Source organism: Sciurus carolinensis, chromosome X (genome assembly GCF_902686445.1).
Source record: "Sciurus carolinensis chromosome X, mSciCar1.2, whole genome shotgun sequence".
In the NCBI taxonomy this organism is placed as follows: domain Eukaryota; kingdom Metazoa; phylum Chordata; class Mammalia; order Rodentia; family Sciuridae; genus Sciurus; species Sciurus carolinensis.
In genome coordinates, this window is record NC_062232.1 from 25,190,801 (window position 1) to 25,215,566 (window position 24,766).

A 24,766-nucleotide genomic window follows, 5' to 3' on the forward strand; every position below is an offset into this window, starting at 1 on the left:
TGTATGTGTGTGTGTGTGTGTGTGTGTGTGTGTGTCTGTGTGTGAAAGAGAGAGAGAAAGAGAGAGAGAGAGAGAGAGAGAGAGAGAGAGAGAGAGAGAGAGAGAATGTGCATGCATTTACACTGTTCTCTCAGAATTCCAACTTAGTTTTTTCTTCGTCTTCTGAATTCTTGTTTTTCTGGTGGCATTCCCTTTTTGTAAAAAGAAAAGTAAAAAAAGAATGTGCTTGAAAACCTACTCAGAGAATGAATTTCAAATTGCTTTCTCTATTAGAGGACTAATTTGCTTTCAATGTGCAATCTTGGTGGGATCACTGTTGCATATATTATTGGATTTCAACTTCTATACTCTCACCTAAACTCGTTTTGAGATTCTCACATGGTAGGTCAATTGTCTGAACTTCAGTGAGCTGAAATGCTGCCATGACTTGTGTCAGACTTTAGTATTACATTTGATGAAGCAGTGTGAGGATTTTCTACTACATTTTTTTCTTCCTTTGGTGCTAGGGATCAAATCCAGGGTCTTGTGCATGTTAGGGAAGTATTCAACCACCTTCCACACCCATCGCCCTCTACCACATTTCTTTATTTTCTATTTCACTAGGTCAGTATAATTCATTTCTCCTCCCCCTGCACATTGGTACTGGAGATTGAACCCAGGAGTGCTTTACCACTGAGCTGCATCCTTAGTCCTTTTTATTTTTTATTTTGAGATACAGCCTCACTAAGCTGCAGAGGCTGATTTTGAACTTCCAGTCCTCCTGCCTCAGCCTCCTCAGTAGCTGAAATTACAGGCATGTGTCACCATGCCCGACCAGAATATTTACTCCTCTCTTCCTTGGTTTATCAGATTTTGCAGAATAGTGAAAGAATTAATTTGTATTTTTCTTTCTTGCTGTCTCTCCCCTCTTTTCTTTTTCCCTTCCTCTCTTCTTCTCTCTTTGTTTGTAAACTATTTTCTATTTTAATTTCATTAAAAACAAAACATTTTATGTGCAAACATGTATAATTGAGGAAAAAAGTCTCAAAACATAAAACTGTATCAATGAAAACCTGCTTCAGAGTAAATCTGCTTCACTTGAATTGACCAAGTAGGACATATTTTATTATCTGAGTCTATATAAAATATAAATATGTAAAAGAATAATGTACATAAAACTATAGATGCAAAATTATTTATTCAGGTCACAAATTTGGATAGGACTTCATTGATTAATAAAACACAGCTAAAGGGGTTATACCTTTTAAAGGATACTTAGATAACCCATTCACTTTCAATCAAGTGTGGGTGGTAACTAATTTACCAGTCTTCTTTATTTTTTATTTTATATGTAGTCCCAGACAGAAGCCATTTCAGTACTATAAATGCATATACATATACTCCAAATCAAAACAAAACATTTCCCCTTTCTTGACTAACTTGGCTTTTGAGAAATCATATATAACCTAGGTCCTATGTAACAAAATGCATTTTTATGAAAGTGGGAAGATTCTCTAAATCAAGGCTGAAAGATAATGAAAAATTATAGGAACTGACCTAAAAGAAACTTTCTAATACTATAATTTGGTCATGTTAGGCTAAGTTATAATTTAATGTCATGAACCATTAGATAATAACATTAAATTAATGATCATGGCTCAGATGGAGGCATGGGCAGTTTTATATAATATGCAAATGCAAAAGAAAGAAAGTGGTAATGTAAATCTTCCTAGGTACCATCTGGCTTAGCTTTTCCTCATGTCTCTCCCAAAACAGTGGGAGGAATAAACAATACTATTCCTGATTGGCTTGGCTTTGGAGATGGAGATACCAAATGAAAAATGTGACAAGCAAAAAGTCTATTATTTTCTTCATTTCTTTCTTCTGCATGAGTACAATCTGCCTTGTAGAATTAAAATCTATCAAATTTCAGAGCTGAAAGAGCCTTAAGCAAACATCTAGTTCAGTGGTTCTCAAATTTAAGTGTGTATAGGAACTACCTGGGGGTGCTGCAAATTCCTGGCCATCCCTAGAGAGTCAGCTTCTGACACACTACATTTTTAATAAACTTTCCAAGTAAATATGATGTTGGGAGCAGGGCAACTTGGAGAAATACTTCTTTTGTCTAACTCCATCATTTTCAAAAATATAAACCTGATTTCTTCAATACCATTGACTTCCCAAAGACCACCAAGGCTTATGGTTAGAATCAGAACTCAGATCTCCTGAGTCATAAATAAGATATTTTTACCATACTATTGCCATAAGGAAAATTCTTTAAGGAGTTGTCTGCTAGCTCATGTTTTCTTTTTCAATTTTTATTGCAATAAAATATACATAATATAGGATCTGCCATTTTAACCATTTTAAGAGGATACTTTGATGGGTATGAATTATATTCATGCTATTGTGCAACCATTATTATGCATCTCTAGAACTTTCCCACCATCTCAGACTGAAACTCAGGTACCCATTAAACAAGAAACCTCCATTCTTTTCTCCCCTCAGCCCCTGGAAATTTCTCTTCAACTTTCTGTCTCTCTGAATTTCACTATTCTAGGCACCTCATATAAGTGGAATCACATTTTGGTATCTGGATCATTGAACTTAGCATAATACCTTCAAGATTCACCTGTAATAGCTTATGTGTTAGTTTGCTGGATCCTTGTCACATGTTGCTCAAGACAGTGCTTCTAGTCCTATAAGAAATTAATTTCTATCATTTGTCTAACTCTAATAAATGGTTTTTAAATGAGAAAAAAAATTCAGAAAGGGCATTTTTTGATGAATGAAATGGATAGGACCTGGAGGCAGGTACAGAGATGAGAAAGGCATTTTCTGTTTAGTTGAAAGTCACGTAAAAAGAAAATGAAATACAAAGCATGAAAGTGGGTGGGGAAAGGAGAGAATGAGAGCTGAAAGAGGTAGACTAATCTGAGAACCACTAAGACCTTCTTAAGGTTACCTGTGCCTATATTAGATAGTAGAGCTATGCAAATGAGATTATTCACAGGTATAGTCTAAATATCTATTGACAAAGATGGGCTCTGTTATTATTAGTATACCATGGGGCAAACTATAGAGAAAGAAAATAAAAAAGGGATGTAAAATGTTCAGCATCCATATTGTTATTTGAACAGATACTTAGTTGTGCTTGAGATTTAATTTTAATTCACATTGTTAAAAGACATGAGTATTTTGCAGCTTTAAGCAAGAAGGGAAATCATGTTCTATTGTGGAAAAAGTTTAAATAAAAAATATCAGTATACTGGTATATCTTCAATTGCTTCAAGAGGCAAGACCAGCTAGTGCTCGTGAGAGGAGGTAGAGCAATGACCAAGAGTTGAAGCATAAGGAGGAATTATCCAGGTAGGCAAGGAGAGAAAGGGAATTTTAGACAGAGAGAATGTCTCTTCACTGTGATTATGCCACATGTTGTTTACTATCCATTCAACTCAGTGTCTTTTACAATAACCTTTATGGCAATTTTTAAAGAATTCCCCAAACTTTTTGATTCTCCTCCATGGAAAGTTGGGGGTTATTCCAATCATTGAATCTTGGTTCTGTTACTGTGTGACCAACAAATTATGGTAGAAGAAAAACTATGATGGATTCAAGGCTAGCCCTTGAGAACTCAGTAACTCAAAATTCTTGTTTTTGTTGGCAGTACTGAGGATTGAACCCAGGCCTTCAGACATGCTAGCACTGAGCTACATTACCAGCCCTTTATAATTCTTATTTTGAGACAGAGTTTGCTAAGATGCCCAGTCTGGCCTTGAACTTGCAATTCTCTTGCCTCATCCTCCCAAGTAGTTGGGATTACAGGTGTGTGCCACCATGCCTAGCAACTTAAAATTCTTTTCCCAAAAATATGAATGCTCTTGGGACCCAGTTATTATGCTGTGAAAAGGCTTAAATTGCCCCATATAGGGTTAAAAACTGAAAGACAACTCCTATTTGCCAGGCACATGAGTTAGCCCTCTTGAAAATGGATCATCTGGTACAATTTGACCTGCCACAGATGCTAGTAAGAAGAACAGAGATAAGCAGGGCCCACTGAACTTCGGACCAAATTATAGATTCATGTGTGAAACAAGTAACTGTTACTGCTTTAAACCGTCAAGTTTTGGACTGGTTTGTTAACCAGAATGCCTTTCTACCCCTCCTACAGGTGCCCAAAGGACTCTGGACTCACCTTCATTTAATTCCTTTCCTCTTTGACTAGATCTTGTCCTCTTCCCACAAATCCCACCAATATCCATTCTTTTTTAAGGATAATTCCCTATCTTATCAACATTTGCATTTTCATACCTCTTCACTGTTCTATGGGAGATCTTCTCAATGACTCCCCTTAAAAGGCACCTTTGGAAACCCAACTTAAAAGGTACATTCTTCTACTATGTATAAATTGCCAGGATATAAAAATTTATCATAGTAATAGAAGAATATGCACTTCAATAATGACAACTGTTTTCTACTCCAAAACAGAATATCGACATTTTTCCATAGCAAGAGAAAATGCTATCTCCACTCCTTTCAGGTTTTAAAAGTGTAATGTACAACCATTTTGCAACCATTTGTAAAACTGCTGTAAAAACTAAAAATAGGATTTATGAAGCAAATCATTGAGCAGAATGCCTGATTGAGTGACTCATAAATAGCCAGGTCTCATTCTCTCTGGGGTCATAGCCCTGAATTGAATTCAATATTGAATTGTTGAATTGGGAGCAAAGGATGGAGGTGAAACATAGGTGGCTCATGAGAGCAGGTGAAATGCTGCCTTCTGCAAAGAATAACTTTCTGTAATTCCCAGAGAATGATCTATTTTAAAAGGTGGTGGAGGTAAAACACATTAGAAAGGAAAAACTTAAAGCATCAGAAAACTTAAAGACTACCTTTATAAGGATTCAGATAGTTGTAAGTTATACTATTAATAATACTGAATACTCAACATGCTAACAGACTTTTCAAGGATAACCACAGATGCAGGAGCAAACAGAAGTAATTTGTTCCTTTCTCACTATCAGGAAATAGACATTCTTCCATCTCGACTAATATGATCTCCAGTGGGGAATGATTTATGCCCCTTGTATTCATGAAACTCTCTTTCATAACCAGGTGTAATGACTTCTTTTACCTCTACAGGGAATGGCTGATTTATGCACAGACCTTTGTTCAATAACTTTTCTTTAAAGATTGATGCTGTTAAACATGAAAAAATGTGAACTTTTTGACATTTCATTTTAATGTAATTTAGAAAACCATGTAAACTGCAAATGGACCTCATGTGGAATGAAAATCACATGCTGATAACTTAAATTATTTTGAATATTATTAATCTTTGACTAATACCTAAAATGTTTTATCATTAGAGTTATGAAAGGCACAATAGAGACACTAAGATGAAGTTGGTTTTTCAAATAATTAGTAAATACAATGCTGAAGACTCCTTTTCTTTGTCCTCCAAATTCATACTTCCAGAATTTTCTAATAAGAAAGGGAGAGAATGCCATTATCACATAAAGGAATAACATTTTTAGCCTGAACATTCTGTTCCCAAAGACCACTGACTCTCAAGAATTCTTGGAGGTTAGATGAAGAGAGGAGAATAAAGGGCCATGAAATCCTTTGACTTTTTCTGAGGTCCAATTATTCCTGAGCTCTTCAATTCTCGTTTGGAGATAAAGTCTTGAAATTATACAGATCTCATCCATGTTCTGATGGAGATCAAACAAAGTAAAACCTTCTCATTGTCATCAGTACTACTGCCTCATAGCATGCATTTTGAACAACTTTATTAATTTTATTAACATATCTATGAGGCATTGGTATGATTTGCTATGTTGCTCAGAGTGTTTGGAGGAAAATGAACTACTTTTACCAAAGTGTGTTTCAGGGAATCCCAATGTCTTATGTTTAGTTGAAACAGGATGGCAAGTCAATTGATTTCTCTAAGGAGGTCATTATGAAAGACAAAATATCTTTTTAATTTTCAGTGTAGTATGTTTATCCTCAAGAATGGGGTATTAAAGTTTGTTTATAATTGAAGACTTTAAAGAGCTTTTCAAAAATGAGTCAGTATCTACATTTAAGAGCTAAAATCTTTTGAATGTTAACAATATGGGACAATTAAAGCTGTCTTAAAAAATGAAGTTCCAACACTCATGGTAGCCAACAGTTTAGGCATAGTTTCTTTTATCCAGGCATTTATTATTAAGTAGTTTCTCACACAAATCAAATGAGAATTGTGCCTTCAAGGAGCCTACAGTAAAATAACCAATGCTAAAATTTATTTATAAATATATACACTAGATTATATATTATACACACACATACACACACACATGCACCTAAAAATAGCAATGACATAATATTAGCTATATTTATTGGGTGCTTACTATGTGTCAGATACTGTTTTATACTCTTCACATATATTAATTCATATCACCCTCATTAGAATCTGAAGGGTAGCTGTTGTCATTACCCTTTATTTATAGCTATGTATTCTGAGAGCAATTAAGAAGTGTGCCCATGGTCAGTAAATACAAGATTCACAATTTAAACCCAGATAGTCAAGCTTCAAAGCTCACACTATTAAATGCTGTCCTGTCTGGTCTCTCTAATAGAATGTAGAAAGCACTAAACATCATTTACAGTAAAGAGAAATACCAATAGAATCAAGAGGGAGACAAGATGTCTTCTAGCTCAGGACCTCAGGGAACAAGGGGAGATTTGAACATAACTTTCCTTGAAAAGTATGTAGCCTCTGGGTAAATTGAGATGAAGAAAATCAATCTGAGGAGAGTATGTCAGATCATCCAAAGACATCAAACTAGTTTGGCTACCTTTTTGTTGTGGTTTGGATATGAGATAGTCCCCCAAAAGTTCATGTGCCAATGCAGGAATGTTCAGAGATGAAATGATTAGATTTTGAGAGCTGTGACATAATTGGTGGATTGATCCATTTGATGGATTAATAATGTCAATGGATTACTGGGTGGTAACTAGGCAGGTGGGGTGTAGCCAAAGGAAGTAGGTCACTGGGGGTATGTCCTGTGTGAACATTTTGCTCCTAGATGATCCTCCACTCTCCTCTATGCTTTCTGGCTACCATGTGTTGACAGCTTTCTTCTTCAACACCCTTCTACCATGATGCTCTGGTGATCCCAGAGCAATAAAGTCTGCTGACCATGGACTGAACCTCTGAAATTGTGATCCCCAAATAAATCTTTCCTGCTCCAAGTTGTTCATGTCAGATATTTTGGTCACAGTGATGAAAATCTAACACACACACTGTTTTTGTAGGAGTTGAGGGTATGCAGAGAAGTAAAATAAGAAATGAGATTAGAAATTGAGATTTGGGGCCAATCCTTGAGAGTCAGGTGAAGGAGTTTATAGGACATTTCAAAGGCTTTACAGAGTCATAAACAGTGTTTGAAAGGGGGAGTTATATATGTATTTGTTGACAAATATTTATAGAGCACCTATTAGGTGAAATGCACTGTCTTGGGCAATGGAAATATAATAATAAATAAGATAAATCAAATACCTCCCCTCATAGCATTTATATTCTAGTTACAATCTAAGTTATGCTTTAGGAAGCTTAATTTGAAATGGCAATCTAAAGGTTGGCTTGGAGCAACTGGTGGGCAAGAATGAGTGGAGGAAGATAAAAGGTTTCCTGAAGAAAAATAAATAGATGTAAAGGCTTGTGGGGGCAAAATCCACAGATCTTGAAAATAAACTTGAAAGTGAGGCAAGTGAGAAATAAATGTGGAAATGACTGCATGGTTTGAAATTTCTCTGACTAAAGTGATGGTACTGTGATAAATAGCAAGATAGGAGATAAGGGTAAAAGTGTGTTCTATTTCAGTCATATTGAATTTATGCTGTCTCTGAGACATTTTAGTAAGTAATGTCCCACATCCAGTAAGAAATATAGGATAAATACTAGAAACTGATAAAAATACTCAAGAAATTGGATTAAAGGAGATAGAAGACTATTTCTGATAAAATATCTAGCACATATCTGATACTTAAGAACTACTCTCTGACTATTGAATGAAGATAATGAGATTGATGAGAACAGAAAAGAATACCAAGAATAGTTACTCAGGTAAGGAAATAAGAAGGAATGAGTAGAGAAGTAGGGAGACTTTTAGCATGATGCATCATCCTAGTAAGTGAAAAGGTGAGAATTTGTTTAGTAGACTTGGATGGGTAGCAATACCAAAATAGGCACAGTTTTCTAGGATAATGAGCACTTGTTTAAGAACACTTGTTGTGGTGATTTCATAGAGAAGTGTTCAGTTGCCAGAAAAATGTAGAAACTGGACTGAAAAATGTAAAGGTAAAATGAGTGTTTAGAAAGCAGAAATACTTCCAATTAACCAACACACTCCTATTAGGTGAATGATTTAAAACTTGCTTTTGGTTATCTTGGGTCATTGCTTAGAATGCTAGGTCAGTGGGTAGTGAGTAGGATGGTAGGATTAATAGAAGGTCAGAAGGTCAAGTTTAGATCAAATAGATTGTTCTATATATAGTTATATGAACTCAGCAGATATTACACAACCTCAAGTCTCAGTATTTTCATCTGTATTAATGGTGTGATGATATTACATCATACAAGTGAAACACTTAGCTAGCATACTGCCTAGCTCATAATAAGTATTCAAAAATATTAGCTATTATCATCTATCCTAATACTTGGATAAATATGTGGTGTTTTGATCCCAGAAAACTAAACATTTATTGTGATAGGCTTTGATTTTGCATAATAGCCCTTAATCTGTAGCAGTAAAACACAAGTTATTTGATTTTTAAGGAAGGAACAATAGATAGATTACTTAAACTCCAATTTTACCCTCTTCAACTGAAAATGGAAATAATAATAGCATAACACCATAGTGACTTTAGTGAAAATCAAACTAGAAAATGAAAGTAAAAATACTTGGCCAAACATAAAAAGTAAAAATTTTAGTTATTATTAATTAATATAACTTTAATCCATTGAATTTTAAGAGTTACAGTATTTGATTTATAGCTCTGGCTTGACTTTGGACTAATGATAATTCATAACATTAATAAGGACCTTTCACTTGCAGAAAGCTTTTTCAAAGTACCTTTATATTTATTACCTTCTAAGATCCTCACAAAACCTCTGTGAAGAATAAAAGACAATGGTTATTAGGAGCTATCAAAATTGACTTTTTAGTATGCACAGTATCTGACCTATGTGGGTTTTTCTACCTTTAGAGATATAAAATTATAGAATCTAATAGCTGAATTAAAAAGTTATTCAATTTGGTGCTTCCCTTGTATCATTTCAGATAATTGCCTAATGTAATGGCAATATCCAGAGAAGTTCTAAAGGTTTCAGTACACTTGGCTAACATGTTTTCATATGAACATGACCATAACATGGTTCAGAATGTTACAATCCTTATAATCAAGTGATGAAACTCATATTACTTTAAATTGAGGTGGTTATTTTCATCACTGGACAAAAAAATGGATTTTTATTTTCTATATTTAGTCTTCTTTTCTTCCAAAGATAAAAAATAGCAATCCTGAACATTTGTCCTCAGTGATTCCTTTTTCTAATCTTCTAATTACTTTCACTATTTCCTTTTGGATTCTGTCTGAAATCTATAGGAATTTCAGTGTCCAAAACAACATACTAAAGTATATAGTAAGAAGACAAACATGTAGTTCTATAATCTATTACTAAGTATGATAGTCAGTAGTATTGTGAATGTGGAGATACAGATTTTATAGTAGCAAAATGAGAATAAGAAGAAAAATAAAAATTTCTATTCATATGAGATAAGCTAATAGCCATTATTAAAAATAATTTTGAAAATGGATACATTATTCAAATGCTTTTACTTTTTCATGGTATGAGTTTTACACAGAAGTTTTGCTAATTCTTTGCCTTTTTTCATGGTTAAGTGATTAGGAGGGTTTCCATGGCTATGTCCTTTTGAATAACATAGAATATAACATCATGTAATACCAATTTTGGGCTACAGTGAAACTTTGGTGGCATTTGGATGAATTTCTGAGTGGCATGGATGCATTCAAATAATTATATCAGGTTGTGTGTAGTATCATTTATTTCTATGCCTTCCTTGTTGCTGTTTGTCAATTCAGATCTTTCTCCAAACTTTACCTCTGAATTCAGACCCACTTCCAGGGAGGCAATATTTTTACTTGTATTCCTCACAGACATCTTGGTGAACCGACCAAATCAAGTTCTTGACTTCCCTTCCCACACCTGTTTGTTCTCTTTGAATTCTGCAACTCCATGAAGGCACTGTTCTTTCCTTAGTCAAGTGGTTAGCAGATAGTGACTCCTTCTACCTCACATTCTTTCGTCACCTCTACCTCCCATAGAGTGCATCACCATGTTGATTTTATATCCAACCATCTCACATATCTGCTTCATTTTCCAACATTACTACTTGAGTTATAATTTCTTGGTTGGAATATTACAAATAACTTTCTAATTGTTGTCCTTGCACAGGGCTGAGATCTTTCCAACTCATTCTCAGAGCTACCAGAATGGTCTTTTATAAACACAAGTCTTGTTATTCCATTTCCTTACATAAAACAAAGCTGTGAGTTTCCAAAGACTACAGATAAAGTCCAGAAGGGAAATGCTGGAAAGTGTTATCAGTCAAATTATACTGTTATATTGTATGCACGTACAAATATGTAACAACAAATCCCATCAACATGTACAACTATAGTACACCCATAAAAATGTGGAAAAAAGAGTTATCATAGGGAAGAGGAAGCCAGCTTACACTTTTCAAGCTCTTTGAGTCCAATTCTCTTCTCCTCTATAGACACCTTCCCTATATCCTATCATTTACTCTTGATCAATCCTGTGAAGTATTATACTCACTGTACAGGAAGAATACAAATGGGATTTAGAGATCAGGCAATAAGGTAATAAATGTTAAATTAGGGGTCCTTCCACCTCCAAGGCACATTCTCCATTATATCATGCTATTTTTCTATAATTTAGCCCCAGTTGATCTTTCCAATCTCATTTATTTTAATAATCATATTCCACTCACAGAGAGATTCCTTTAGATTCTCAAACTACCATACTGACCAGGCCTTTGAACCTGCTGTTGTCTCAGCCAGGAATGCTCTTTCCAACTCTGTGTACCTGGCTAACTCTTGATAAATTATTTTGAGTTTCTCTAAATGGTGTTTCTCAACCTTGTCTGGTCACGAGAACCATGCAATATATCGAACTGGAATCTCTTAAAGGTGGAACCCGAAGTTAAACATTTTTGAAAGCTCCTCTGATGTATAAACAAGGTTAAAAAAACCACTGTTTTATGTGAGTTTCCTGGCTTCTCTGATAGGCTTAGGTTTATCGTCTGTTTGTATATTTATTTTATTTTTTGAGACAGAGTCTTGCTAAGTTGCTCAGGCTATCCTCAAACTCATGATCCTCCTGCCTCAGCCTCCTAAGTAGTTGGGATTACAGGTATAACTGAGTGTACCTATAAATTATCTTTGATTTCTAATACATTATTAAAATTGGGGAAGTAACTTCTTCAATGTTTCTCAAAAAAGAAAGAAGATCTTGTCCCACTTGTTAATTCCAAAGGAATGATAAATAATTATTTTCAGGTATTTAATACTGTTTTTGCTAGATCTTTTTTAGCCCTCTATTATAGTTTTCATCTTGCTAGCATAATTTCAGTTTAGCATGTGTCTTTACTTCTGGAATAAGGCAGAAATCATGTTCTAATATAGTCTTTGGAGTATGTTACATAGTGATCCCACATGAACACACATACACACAAACGTACATATAAATAGTGGAAACTAAAGATTCACCAAAAAATAATGACCCTGACTTAAGAGTGATTAGTTATTTTTTTCTATTCTATTAATTTTTTCCTTTCTATTTAAAAATGTGGATTGATACTTATTAAATTCATTACATGACCCCATACTTTTTCTGAACTATGTTTGAAAAACACCTATCTTGGGTCAGAGGTACTAATCATGATGTGATTAGTTCCATTATAAAAAGAGAAAGAATCACTAGAGTGCTCTCTCTCTGTCTCTATATCTCTCTCTGCCTGGAAAGGACACACAGAGAAGGCTGCTATCTACAAGCCTAGGAGAGGTCTCTAATCTTCTAGAACTTTATGAAATAAACCACATTTGTTTAAGCACCTCTTCCACTAAAAAGAGAGAAAGAAAGAAAATCACCACTCCAAACATGTTTTTATCATTACATTAGACCTAACACCATGATGCATGACAGATGTTTAATAAAGATTTGCTGAATTAATAAGAGTTTTCAGGGAAATAATATATGTAACATTTTTCCATATCCAGAATGGTAGGCAGTCAACAGCAGGCAAAAGAAAGATATCAAGATTCACTTTCACACTCTTTAGACAATAATCAAAATAGACTAAAAATACATAAAAACTCAATTCAAAGTTAAAGCAACAGAAAAGAATATACTAAAATTTTCCTTTTCTTAGACAAAGGGATTTATAGATTATCTCTCTAATCTCAGATATTCCCGAGAAATATGATATTCCAATTTATTCAAGGTACCCATTATGATATTAAGATTGCAGTTTTTCTTCTTCTTTTGGAATGAACCAGTAGGCCAAGGTGTTTTTTTTTTTGGGGGGGGGAAACTTAAAGAAACTCCTTCCCCAAATTCAATAATGTATTAGAAACCAAAGATATCTTAATTCATAGGTGTACTGAGATATACAATTCAAAGTTTATCAAACTTGTCTCTTGGAAATGTGTTATTTAATAGAGAATTTTTATAAAGGAGAGGAGGTTGACAGGAGATAAAGGAAAACATGAGACTAGTGAAGTCCCGAGATAAAGTAAAACATATGACCCAACTCACAGATGAAGGGTTTTCAAATATTAATTGCTCCTTAGTTCTTTTTGCTGAGAAATGATCTTAATTACAACATTTATGACCATCTTTCTCTACCACACACTCACACACCTCTACAACTGGTGTTACAATGATCTCTCAGGAGTGCTTAGAGAATCAGTTAGGATTTCTGAAACTCTTAAGGAATATTTGCAAAGATGTAGACTCATCCTATATTCAGTTAGATACTTAGGATTTTATGTTAGAACTTTGAACCATAAACATCTTTATCAACTCTCTTAGGGCCAAAGAGGAAATGTTTTGGATTGAAAAAGAATCTGGTTCAATTATGAATATAGTTCTTCATTTTAAAGATAAATACGCAATTTAAAAATTCCCAAACTATCACCACTCAGGCTCTGTATGGTGTCCATAAAAGTGTATCAGCATAGAAATTCCAGTTAGACTATCAGAAGTAACAACATTCATAAGAAAAATGCATCCATTTGAAGGACAAGGACAACTGTAACATGCTTCCTTGATTTAGAAAGAAAAGTAAATAACACTTTTTCTTAATAGTCAAAGAAGTTCTAATGTGTTTCAGAATGGAATTTATCAGGTTAATTCCATTCAGAAAGCATGTTTCATAATACATCTATGCTTTTTGAACTTATGCATTATGAGTATTGCTGGGAGAATTAAATATCCAGTGAATTGGCTGATAAACAAAAGTGATGAGTAGTCTATTAAGAGCCAAGTCTCCATATATAGAACAACTGATTGGCAGTCATAGAGAAAAACACATTTCATGAAGGTTTTCACCCTCTCTCTTTTTCCACTCAGCAGCATTTGTATAAAATCAAACAACACTGCTGAGTTACACAAGTATGTAGAAATCTACTAGGAGGGCTGTTGCTTTGGCCAGGAATTTGGAGTTTCTCTTTCTTTTTTCCTCTTCCTTCCTTTCTTTTTTCCTTTTCTTTTCTTTTCCTTTTCTTATGATACAGTTGCACTATGTTGCCCAGGCTGCCTTCAAATTCTTGGGCTCAAGTAATCCTCCCTCCTTTCATCTCAGGCTGTTAAGTAGCTGAGACCAAAGGCATGCCACTGCACCTATGCACCTAGCTCACTTTTTAAATGTGTGGCTTGATACTTGATACAACATGAATCATTGAATACAATGCTAGAGGCTTCTTCAAATGAAGTAAAAGTCATATCAAGACACTTTTTTCTCTTCATACATATTGAAGAAAAATCCTTTTGTTCAAGGTAAAAATTCATACTCAGAGGGAAAAATCTCCAAACACTTCTATGTAGTTGAAGTACTGAAATTGTATATGATCTTCTAAGGTATGTCATTTTATTTACTTTCAAGCTTGGCATTTCCATTTGTTGTTTTTAAACTCTAGCTTCTTGACTCAGTTCAATCAGTTGAAATGTGCCATTAAAAATAATCAATAGTTTCAGAAGTTCACAGTTTTTACTCTGACATCTGCAAATCTTTCATCAAAAGACCATTATTCAACCATCTAACTAAAGGTTGGAATTGGCTATAAATGTCATTCCTATCCATAATATGTAGTTTAAACCTCAGGCAACTGGAATTCATAGAAAACAAAATATTAACTGAAGGGGAAGGGAAAACTGCCTAAAAATAATTTTGGAAACTTAGTTAAAGTTAGTTAAAGGAGAAAATGATATGCAAAGGTTTGAAGGAACTCTAAGGGAGTATTATATGGCTTTTAACAATAAATAATAGTTCATCACTTTGAGGCGGAGGCAGTAAAAAGCCCCTGTCTTATTTTCACTGTCTGTTTTTGTCTTTGGTATTCTGAAGGTTATACATAACCTATGCTACAGCTTAAAGTTGGAGAAGGGTAGCCTGTTTAACACTGGACTTAATGTAAGCAACAACTTTGGTATGGCTAAGCAAGGAAAAAAAATATATATGCATCTTATTCAGTAATATAATATGTTAAGACATTTTCTCTGCATAATTTCCAATTGTTTTGAGAGTTGAGAAATCTGAACCTAATATATAATTACTTTTCCATTTGTCCATAGTAAATATAGTTAAGAAACATGGCAAGTTTTTCCTTCAATGATTCAAAATTTTGTAATTTCTTAAGATTCATAGTTTAAATATGAATTTTAATTATATAATATTATAAATAAAAATTGTTTAGGAGATAATGGACATATCTTTGTCCTCGGGCAGTCTTGTTCACTGTTTTAAGAGAAATTTTTATTAAATCCATGACATTAAATTATTTTTTGTAATTAAATTACTTTATTTCAAAGTAATTTACTTTAAAATTCACACAAAGTTATATTATTTATCAACCATAACTGTGGGAAAAATGTGAACTTGTGTATTTATTAAAATTCTATGGTGGTTTTATGAATATTAATAAGGTGAAATAAAACTTTATTTATAAAATAGTAGAAACCAAATGAGTTACAGAAGTATATTGTCTAACCATTAATCTAAGGATAAGAAAAAAACCCTAAATTTACATTTTTCTTTTACATTTTATCAAAAGCCCTGGGAGATATTTATAAAAATTAAGTTAGGTATTGTTCTGAAGAAATTACTTTCCAAATAGCAAAGAGTTTAACATGCACTGTGGAGGAGCAAGTGGGGTCAGAGGAGGATGATTAAGCAAGAATGATGAAGCAGCTATAAATTGCCACTGTCACCTACTGTATGCACCAGAGTAGCATAGTAGGTCAAATATCATATCCAAACCAAACAAAAGATGGAGAACATTGACAAGGAGGAGGTAAGAGGAAGAAACTTTGCTTATAGTGATTTGATTTGGAATTATTTTCAACCTAGGATATACTATCACTTTTTTCATCATAATTTAAGAATATGCAAAGAATTAGGTTGGTCTAAAAATTCCTATTATTTTAACATACCAAATTGTACTTGAGATCCTACTAAAGCCAGAAAAACCAGCTATACGTAATAACACTCCACAATAGTTCCAGTACATTTTATCGGTTACTAAGAATAAACTTGAAGAGCCTCCTTGAACTGCAGAATATGATTCTCAATGAGACTCCATTTAAACAAAACTACCCCACATTTCTGTTTTCACTGTTTATGCCTATGAAACTTTATAGCAATAATTTTTGTTTCTAGGAAAAACAATTGTCTGAATATTGTATGATCATTAACTATGACAAATTTAGCCATTTCATTTTTATTTTCACAGATCATGTTAGGAAGAAAACTACAAAATGCCAGATTAACATTTCAAAACGTATCTGAAAGTAATGAAGGGAAACTGATTCAGTTAGCAACGCTAAATAAAACAGACAATTCATACCAATGCTTTCCCTGTAAAATATTAAATAAACACTCAAAAATGGCAACCTTTTCAATTTAATAAACCAATCCCTAACTTATTTTTCTGTCAGAGCAAAGTTTCTGCTTGACCAAAGCTCTGGTTTTGTATGCAATCTTTTTTTCTGGTCAAAAAATATGTATTTTTTAGACAATCAGGATATTAAATGGAATCACAAATGACTTTTCCTTTTCCCTCTGCCTCTCTCCTCTTGCCCAAATGCTGAAATATATTGGACTGTATAAAACAACAATTTTATTTTGTCCTCAGCTTATCAATTACAAGTACAAATGCTGAGAGTTGTTCAATTGGATTTGCAAGAGTGATAAAGTGGAAACGCTTCACTTACTTGCCATTGTTTCATCAGCTCTCTTACTCCCTTGGAGTCCTCTAGGAGCCTCTCCTTATAGGTAGCATCCTGTAGGACATTGGCAGTTGTTTCAGCTTCTGTAAGCCAGGCAAGAAACTTTTCCAGGTCCAGGGGGAACTGTTGCAGTAATCTATGAGTTTCTTCCAAAGCAGCCTCTCGCTCGCTCACTCTGCAAAGAAACAAATAGCCAGATGCAATTCTCAAATATCAGAATGGGGTAACCAGTGAACTCCATGTAAAGAGCAAAGGCGGGTTGTTGTTCAAGCTCTTCTTTAAGCAACAACAACTAGAATACTGTGCTACTTATCTTCATTTCTATGTATCTTAAAGGCTTCTGCATGGGGGAATACATGCAAGAATAACTATTAAACATGAATGACCATCACAGATTTCTATAATTCCCCTCCACAGAAATGGGTCTTGTGCATGAGCATGTGTATACACACACACGCTTTGGATAGTTGCAAATTCATATATAGATACTCAACACTATCATCTTTTAAACTTAGCAGTTTGTGCTGAGTAATATTGAATGCTTATTTTAATATGCTGCAAAATTTAAAGCTAATCTTTATAGGTAACACCCTAAAATCCCTCAACAGGCCTATCTTGATGTCACCCTGAAGCAAGAAACAAGGATTAGATAGGTAAGGAGAAAAGTCAAGAAGATACAGAGTCTTGGAAGATATTTTTTTCACTGAAGGTGAAAAAAGATTGGAGGGCAAAGGGAAAAGAAAGACTAACAAGTGGTACTAGGGTTGAGGCTCAGTGGTAGAGTGCCCGCCTAGCACACATGAGGTCCTGGGTTCAATCCTCAGTACCACATAAGAATATAAAATAAAGGTATTTAAAAAAAAAAAGAAAGACTAACAAGAGGAAAAACAACATTTCCTAGAAACCATTGTGCAAAATATCATTTTGCGTGACCCTAGTGTGTTGTAACTACTGCACTAGGTTCATATTTCATTAGATGATGGTCATACAGCTGCGAATATTCCCCAAAAGAAAAATGTTATGTGTAATGGAAAAAGTAGAGCCTTAAAAATCAGACAGATCTAGGTTCAATTCCCAGTGTCCCTTACCAGTTGTGTGACATGGCAAGTTACTAACCTCTGTGATTTCTCATTTCCTCATCTCATAGTAGCTATGACTGGGATGAGAATCAAATACAATAAAGCATGTAAAGTTGAGCACCTCACATGTTACACAGTTACTCATTATAGTTACTCAAAAATGCTCCTTCTACCCACATCCTATTTTCCCATTCCTCTAGTCTTTTAAAAGGATGCAACAAATTTCCTAATGATACAAAAAAAACTTTAAAATTTTACATTTTCTGATAATATATATAATGCATGCATTGTGGATACACACACACATGCCCTCAGCAAACACATACATAATAATAGCTCAGGAGGGAAAATTGCCATAGGCAGTAACAGTCCCATCTAAAAAGATTCAGGTAAATTTTGCCTGCAATGAGGAAATTAGTACTCTATTTAAATGCCTTATTTGCCTTCTTTTACTACACAAACACTTTCTGGGATTAAACACAAGCTAAAAATGGATTTTAAAAAATTGAACACTTGAATACGATACACACTGCTTGTTAAGATGTGATTGTCAATAATTATGCAAAACTGCAATTTATTTCAGCAGCAACTTTATCATGGGATGTGCAAACCAGGCAAACAACTCCTGCCGAGCCAGCGGCAGCAAAGCCCCCAAAAGAGCTGTTTATTCATCATGGGTGAGGTTTTTGCTGAGCACACAGTCTTTCACAGGGTAGTTTCAGAGCTCATACTGGATAAAAATCTTCTGTCTGCATTAACTGGTGGAGGGTAGAATAGGTTTATGAGGATGCAGCTATTGGAAAAAAGTTAGTATTGCACTAAGCTATTTATCAACTCCTAAATAAACATTAATATGGCGCAGCTGAAAGGCAATGTAGTGTTCTGGTTGGGCAAAGTTAAACCCCATAGAGCTCAAGGGCTAGCCTGGCCTGCTGGCTTATTTAGTTTGGAGTCAAACTATCAATACAAGGACAAATATCAAAATTGTCATCTATCAGGATTTTAAAATGCAGAAACATTTTCACAGCTTCAAGAATCTCAATGTTACAATTTGGCATGCAATGTACAGGCTGAATCCCATGTAACTGCTGACAAGTGACTGTTCCTGAACTGCAAAAGAGGCAATTTCATCCAGTTAGCACTAAAACTTACTCCATCTCCAGCCTAAAATATGGGACAGAAATAAGCTGTCATATTCCAGAAGATGAATGCACAATTAGCTATTGACATATTTTCTAATATACTCCAAATACAAACAAAATAATAGGATCATAGGAAATTCTCCGACTGATCAAGTGAAACTTGGAGAATTAGACATTGTGAATTTTATTATTAGCTTCATCTTCATGATGAGCTGCACTTGATGCATCTGAGTTCCTCTTTTCTTAATCTAGAAACACCACTTACCCTCTGTTTCCAGAGAAAGTAACTAGTAAATAACTTTCTAAGAGTTATTTGCAAAATGCAATGCACATAAATCAGATGAAAGGGTTCTACCCAGACAATGAGATTTTCAGCCAAATCCTACCAGTGAGTTTGCTGCTTTGTAAATTAGGCCCTTAGGGAAGAAGTATAACTCTTTCAGGACAGTAAGGCACCATTTTCCTAAATGATACCCTCGTGGTCTGAAATATTGACAACATCAGGCTGAATATTTTCTAATTTGGGAAACACTTTTGAAAAATCCAATGGCAGCAAGAGCAGAAATATCTCTTCAAATGAGCTCTTTTACAATCCTCTTTGATCATAGGTGAGATTGTTGTTTCCTGCTTATATAGGTTTTTTTTTAGACTATAGACTTTCTCCTGGGTCCAATGCATGTACACTGAATTCCTAAATTTTAATTGTGCCAAGTCTAGACCAGAAATGAGTGAAGGATACTTAATTTCTATAGTTATGCATTCAAAATAACTCTAAATATAGCCTATAGTTTTTAATTTTTCTCAGCAATATGGCTTTGAATGGCTTATATGATAAATAGAAATATAAAAATAATGAGAATCATAAATAAGTAAAAGATTGATTTAGACCAAAAAAGATCCTGAATACGGATTATTTTTCTGTTTCCTTTGTCCATGACAGCAAATCCTGGAGAAAAGTGTTGAATTTTAAAAGTAGAAATGACCAGTTATTAGAAAGAGTAATAATGCTTTACAAAGAATCTACTATATGGATTAAGAACGTTTTACATAGCAAAGCTTAGTCATCAGTTATTCCAGCTTTGTAATGTACAAAAAATAACTGAGAATTTGATGGAGTAAGGAATGGTATGATGATTTCAAGAGGTTCTCCTCTGTTTGCAAGGACATCCTGTAGTATTCTCAGTATATAAACAGGGTGATAAGGAACAATGATTCCCCAAATATGGTCTATGGACCAGTAGAACCAACATCATCAAAGAACTTTTTAGAAATACAAACTCTCAGGCCTCATCTTAGGCTTACTAAACCAGAAACTCTATAGATACAGTCCAGTAAGCTGTTAAAAAATAAACCCTCCCAACATTTCTAATGCATGCATGCTAAAGTTTCAGAATCACTACTGCTAGAGACTAAACTTTGGGCTGGGGAGATAGCTCAGCTGGTAAAGTGCTAGTCTTGTAAGCACAAGGCCCTGAGTTCGATCCCCACTACCGCAAAAAAAAAAAAAAAAAAAAAAAAAAAAAAAGTAGAGACTAAACTTTGAGAATTATTATGTAGCAGACACTTGTGCTGAGCTGCCCAGACCCCTCTTCAGGATGGAAATGCTTCTTGCCCCAGTCTCTGGGTGTGCTTCTGGCTAACAGTCCTCAGGAGTGGACTCTGTTAAAGACAGCTGCTGCACCCTTTGTTCCTGAGGCATGCTGGACCCGCTGACAGGTCGATATCTAATGTGTGGGTTATAAAACGCTGGCTCCCTTACTCCAACTCAGGGTAATTCTGAAGGGCTACCCTAACTCTTTGTGGGGAAGGGGGTGTTGATTGTTGTCATGGTGACAGCTGCATGGGTAGCCCAGCTTTTACTTCTGCCCTATTCTGCTCCCTTTCTTTTTCTTCTCTCACAGGTGTTAAGCCTGAAAGCTCTCTTCAATAAAATTTCTGGACATTAATTGCTTTCTCAGTATCTGCTTTCTGAGGAACCTGACCTGCTGAAGTGTCTGTCATAAGAACTTTAAAAATACACTTGCCTAAGGAATGCAGGTGTAGAAATAGACAACTACTTGCACAGATTAGTGATCTCCAAAAGGGACAGGATAGGGGATTGTCCCAATCAGCAATTGTACCTGAAGGGTTATTGCACTTTTAGCTGTCCTTTAAGGAGATCTGTAGATAATGTGGATTTGCATTATCACTAGTTAGAAGTAAGGATCTATCAATGGGGTAAAGGGCCAGAGATACAAAATTTAGTACAACTTGAAAAATTGCTCTTCCAGGGACAACTTTGTAAGAAGATGATGAATCACCAAAAGCACATCTTAGCATCTTCACTGTCTTAAAGAAATGATCATCAATGAGGCAATATGTATATTCTGATTTGTCATTAGAAATGCTCATGCTATGGTATCTCTGAATAATCTCTAAGGCTTCAGGTTTTCTAGGTGGTTGAAATTACCATTTTCTTACAGGCACACCTAATACATCAACAGTAAAAGAGGAAAGGAAGGGAGATTGTTTACTTTTCAAGGTGTTTTAGTCAGGTTTTTCTTTCCTGTGACCAAAAGACCTGTCAAGAACAATTAGAGGAGGAAAAATTAATTAGGGTTCTCACAGTTTTAGAGGTCTCAGTTCGTAGATGGCTGGTTCCATTCCTTGGGGCAGAACATCATGGCAGAAGAGTGTGGTGGAGGAAAGCAGCTGGGAATATGGCACCAGGAAGCAGAGAGAGAGAGAGAGCTCTGCTCAACAAGGACAAAATATATACCCCACACACATGCCCCCAGGGATTCAACCTCCTCCAGCCACACCCTATCTGCCTACAGTTACCACCAAATTAATCCCTATCAGGGGATTAATTCACTGATCGGATTAAGGCTCCCATAACCCAATCATTTTACCTCTACACTTTCTTGCATTGTCTCACACATGAGCTTTTGGGGGACACCTAGTATTGAAACCATAACACAAGGTAAGGCTGAAAAGCTTAATTAATGTATAGATAATATTACACTATTAATATTTTTAGGAAAAAAGGGGCTCAATCTGATATGGAAGGTTATTTTGCCCAGGTGTTTCTTTAAGTGAAACAAATTGGGGAAATTCATAGTGCTCAGTCTTCCACTAAGCAGCACTTCCGTCTGTGCCCTGTATTGTCATAGAGTAACCATGTAAAATCCTCTGAATCCTTCTTTCTTAGTTTATTTTCATTTTTACCCTATTATATCCCATGATGTTTTTAAGGAAAGCTTTACAGGATTATGGTTTTGTTCCTTGTTTCAGGAATGCAGGTCAGAGAGAAGGAACACCAGTACCTGACCTTCAAAACAAAAAGTTTCTTGCAATGTCAAACATAACTCACAGAACCAAGTTAACCTGAAGTTCAAATTCTCTGTAACTATTGCAGTCTCTAATAGTTTACTAGTAAATAAGTTGAATTTTGATGTTTAAAAAACAAATCTGTAGATATTTCATTCCCTCCCAGAGGTTTCTACCTTTAAATAGATTATCTTTACATCTGAACCTAATTCTTATTTGCACACGCCTATCATCATCTCATTAATAGATTCACACATGAATCTATTTTATGCCTATTATGTGCCAGATCTATGCTTGATAGTGGTGATACAGAATTCAGTAAGACATGGACTTTGGCATGTAACATATTCAAGTCTGGCAAAGGAGATAGGTAAACATTTAACTATAGTTACAATGCACTTCATTTGCATTCCTTACCAGTAGCTCAGATGTAACATGCATCATGTTGCATTCATGAACTTAATTTGACTAACAAGCAATGAATGTATCTTAAACATTTTGGCCTTTTTACTTATCAAACAAGGTGGAAATCATCTAACTGGGCTTTAATCCAAAATACAGTGATGGATGCTTATAAAAGTTTGTCTAATTGAATGAATTTTCATAAAAAAATAAGAAATCTTTTAGATAAACAGTGCAGGTTATAGATGCTTTCATTTTGCTGTTGGAGTGACTGATTCTCAGAGAACCATAATGACTTTGCCAAGGTTGTTTGCAAATAATTGACAAAGCTGGGATTATAGTCCAAGTCTTGCATTTTAGAAACTAAGTTTTTCTAACTCTGAAGATAGATATTGATGTCCACCCCTTTCAGATATATTAATTCAAGTGAAAGAAAGAAAAGTGCAAGAAAGGTATGCCACTGAATCTTGGCCTTCATTTTGGAACACAGATTAATCTTTTTGTCACTTTACCATAAGTAGGGTTGTTGAAATGCACAAATACCTACACATAAGGAAAGACTCATATAAAGTTATTACCCCAACTATTGCAGAAAAAATCTAGCTGGTTTTTGCTTCAAAACAAAAAAATCCATTTTCAACGCAAATTTGCTGGTTTGCTATACACTGACATATGAATTAGCAAGATTTTCATCCCCTCTCTCCTGAGGTCTGGTACTAAATTACTCAAACTCTCCAAAGTTAATTGGAAACCACGACCTAAATGTTCCCAAAGTATTGCTGATTAGTTCTCAGAAAACTCATTCCCATCTTTCGTCACCCCAGACAACACAGAATGACTTTTAACATGTGCAGTAACAACACACTTGCACAAAAAAAGATTAGTCCTCCAAAGATAAACTACAGCTTTGAAGCTATATATGTAAACTTCCTTCAATCATGCAGACATTTTCGTTTAAAAAAATCCCAGACTTTACCTTTAGATAGTAAAAGAATGTAGGCATTATCAATCATATTAAGAATTTTAAAACATACACTGCATCTCTTTCATTTTTTTAACCCCTACAAATGTTTTAAAAATTGAGACTTGCAAAATATATCATTAGGGGAACAACCATAATTATGTACTTTCCTTAAGACTATTGGGACATTTCTGAAAAGAAAAAAGAGACAACATTGTGCTCTCTACTCTTCTTTGCATTAATTTCATTTGATTTGTGTCTCTCTGTCATAAATCACTAAGAAAAATGAGTTGATGAAAGAAATGTACACAAAATATGAACAGATAAAACATACACTTATTTTTCTCTCTCATAATGTTAAAGAGATTAATACTCTTTAATCTTCAATCTGTATATTATGTCTACTGCTACAATCCCAAAATGTATGATTTGGGAAAAATGAATCATAATGTTGAGAGCAATTAATTACATTTGATTTGATTCATATAGAGACACAAAATGTTATCTTGGACATTTATAGAACCAGAAAGGGTTTTTAGAAAAAAAAATGTAGATAACACTACCTTTCAGATACATAACAAACAGATTAGTGTCGGGCTTCTCATGGGACACAATTTCTGCTCTAAATAAATTCTCAATGATTTGGATAATGTGAGTCTTTAAATTGTTTTTTGTCCCTTGTAGTGTTAAAAAGGTGTATTTCCTAATATTGATAGACTAAAGTAGCTTCTCTTCTAAAAAGATGTGTGGAAAATAGTACAGAAACCCATTAAAAAGGCATGCCTAGCATTACCTCTTTAAAATCTCATGACTGTGAAGTTGAGCAAATATATATATATATCCTCATCCACAATAGCTTACAGAAAAACACAACTGTGAATTGTTAGATGTCAATATATAATAATCAGAAGACAGCAAGACAGGCAGGTTCAATTTTCTAAGATCAAAAAGTAAACACTATGTCTGAGGCCCTGGGTTCCATCCCTTGCATCAGGGGGAAAAAAAAAGGAAAAGCAAATATAGCAGATTCATTTTAAAGAAAAGAAGTAACTAAAACATATCATTGACAGATGAAATGAACTCATAGTAGTTTTTATCAATGGAATTTGGAAATATAAATGATTTCATAATTTCTGATATGAACTTTGAGTTAAAGGTGCTTAAATATTTGCAACCCTTATTATCTAAATCCTTACTCACTCTGTTGTGGTTAACCAATACACTTCAGAAAGAGTTCTTTATATTCAATGATTATTGCTATAGTACATTGCACTAAAATATTATTTTTTGG

The 24,766-nt window shown here is 34.5% G+C and overlaps 1 protein-coding gene across 4 annotated transcripts in view; it reads right to left on the reverse strand.

Moving 5' to 3' along the window:
- The window catches only part of Dmd (dystrophin), a 2,099,091-nt gene that overhangs the window by 484,913 nt on the left and 1,589,412 nt on the right, over window positions 1-24,766 (reverse strand). For all 4 annotated transcript variants that reach the window (XM_047536255.1, XM_047536256.1, XM_047536254.1 and 1 more), the window contains exon 55: window positions 16,568-16,757. In XM_047536255.1, the coding sequence (XP_047392211.1) occupies window positions 16,568-16,757 (190 nt within the window). The remainder of the gene's footprint in view (window positions 1-16,567; window positions 16,758-24,766) is intronic.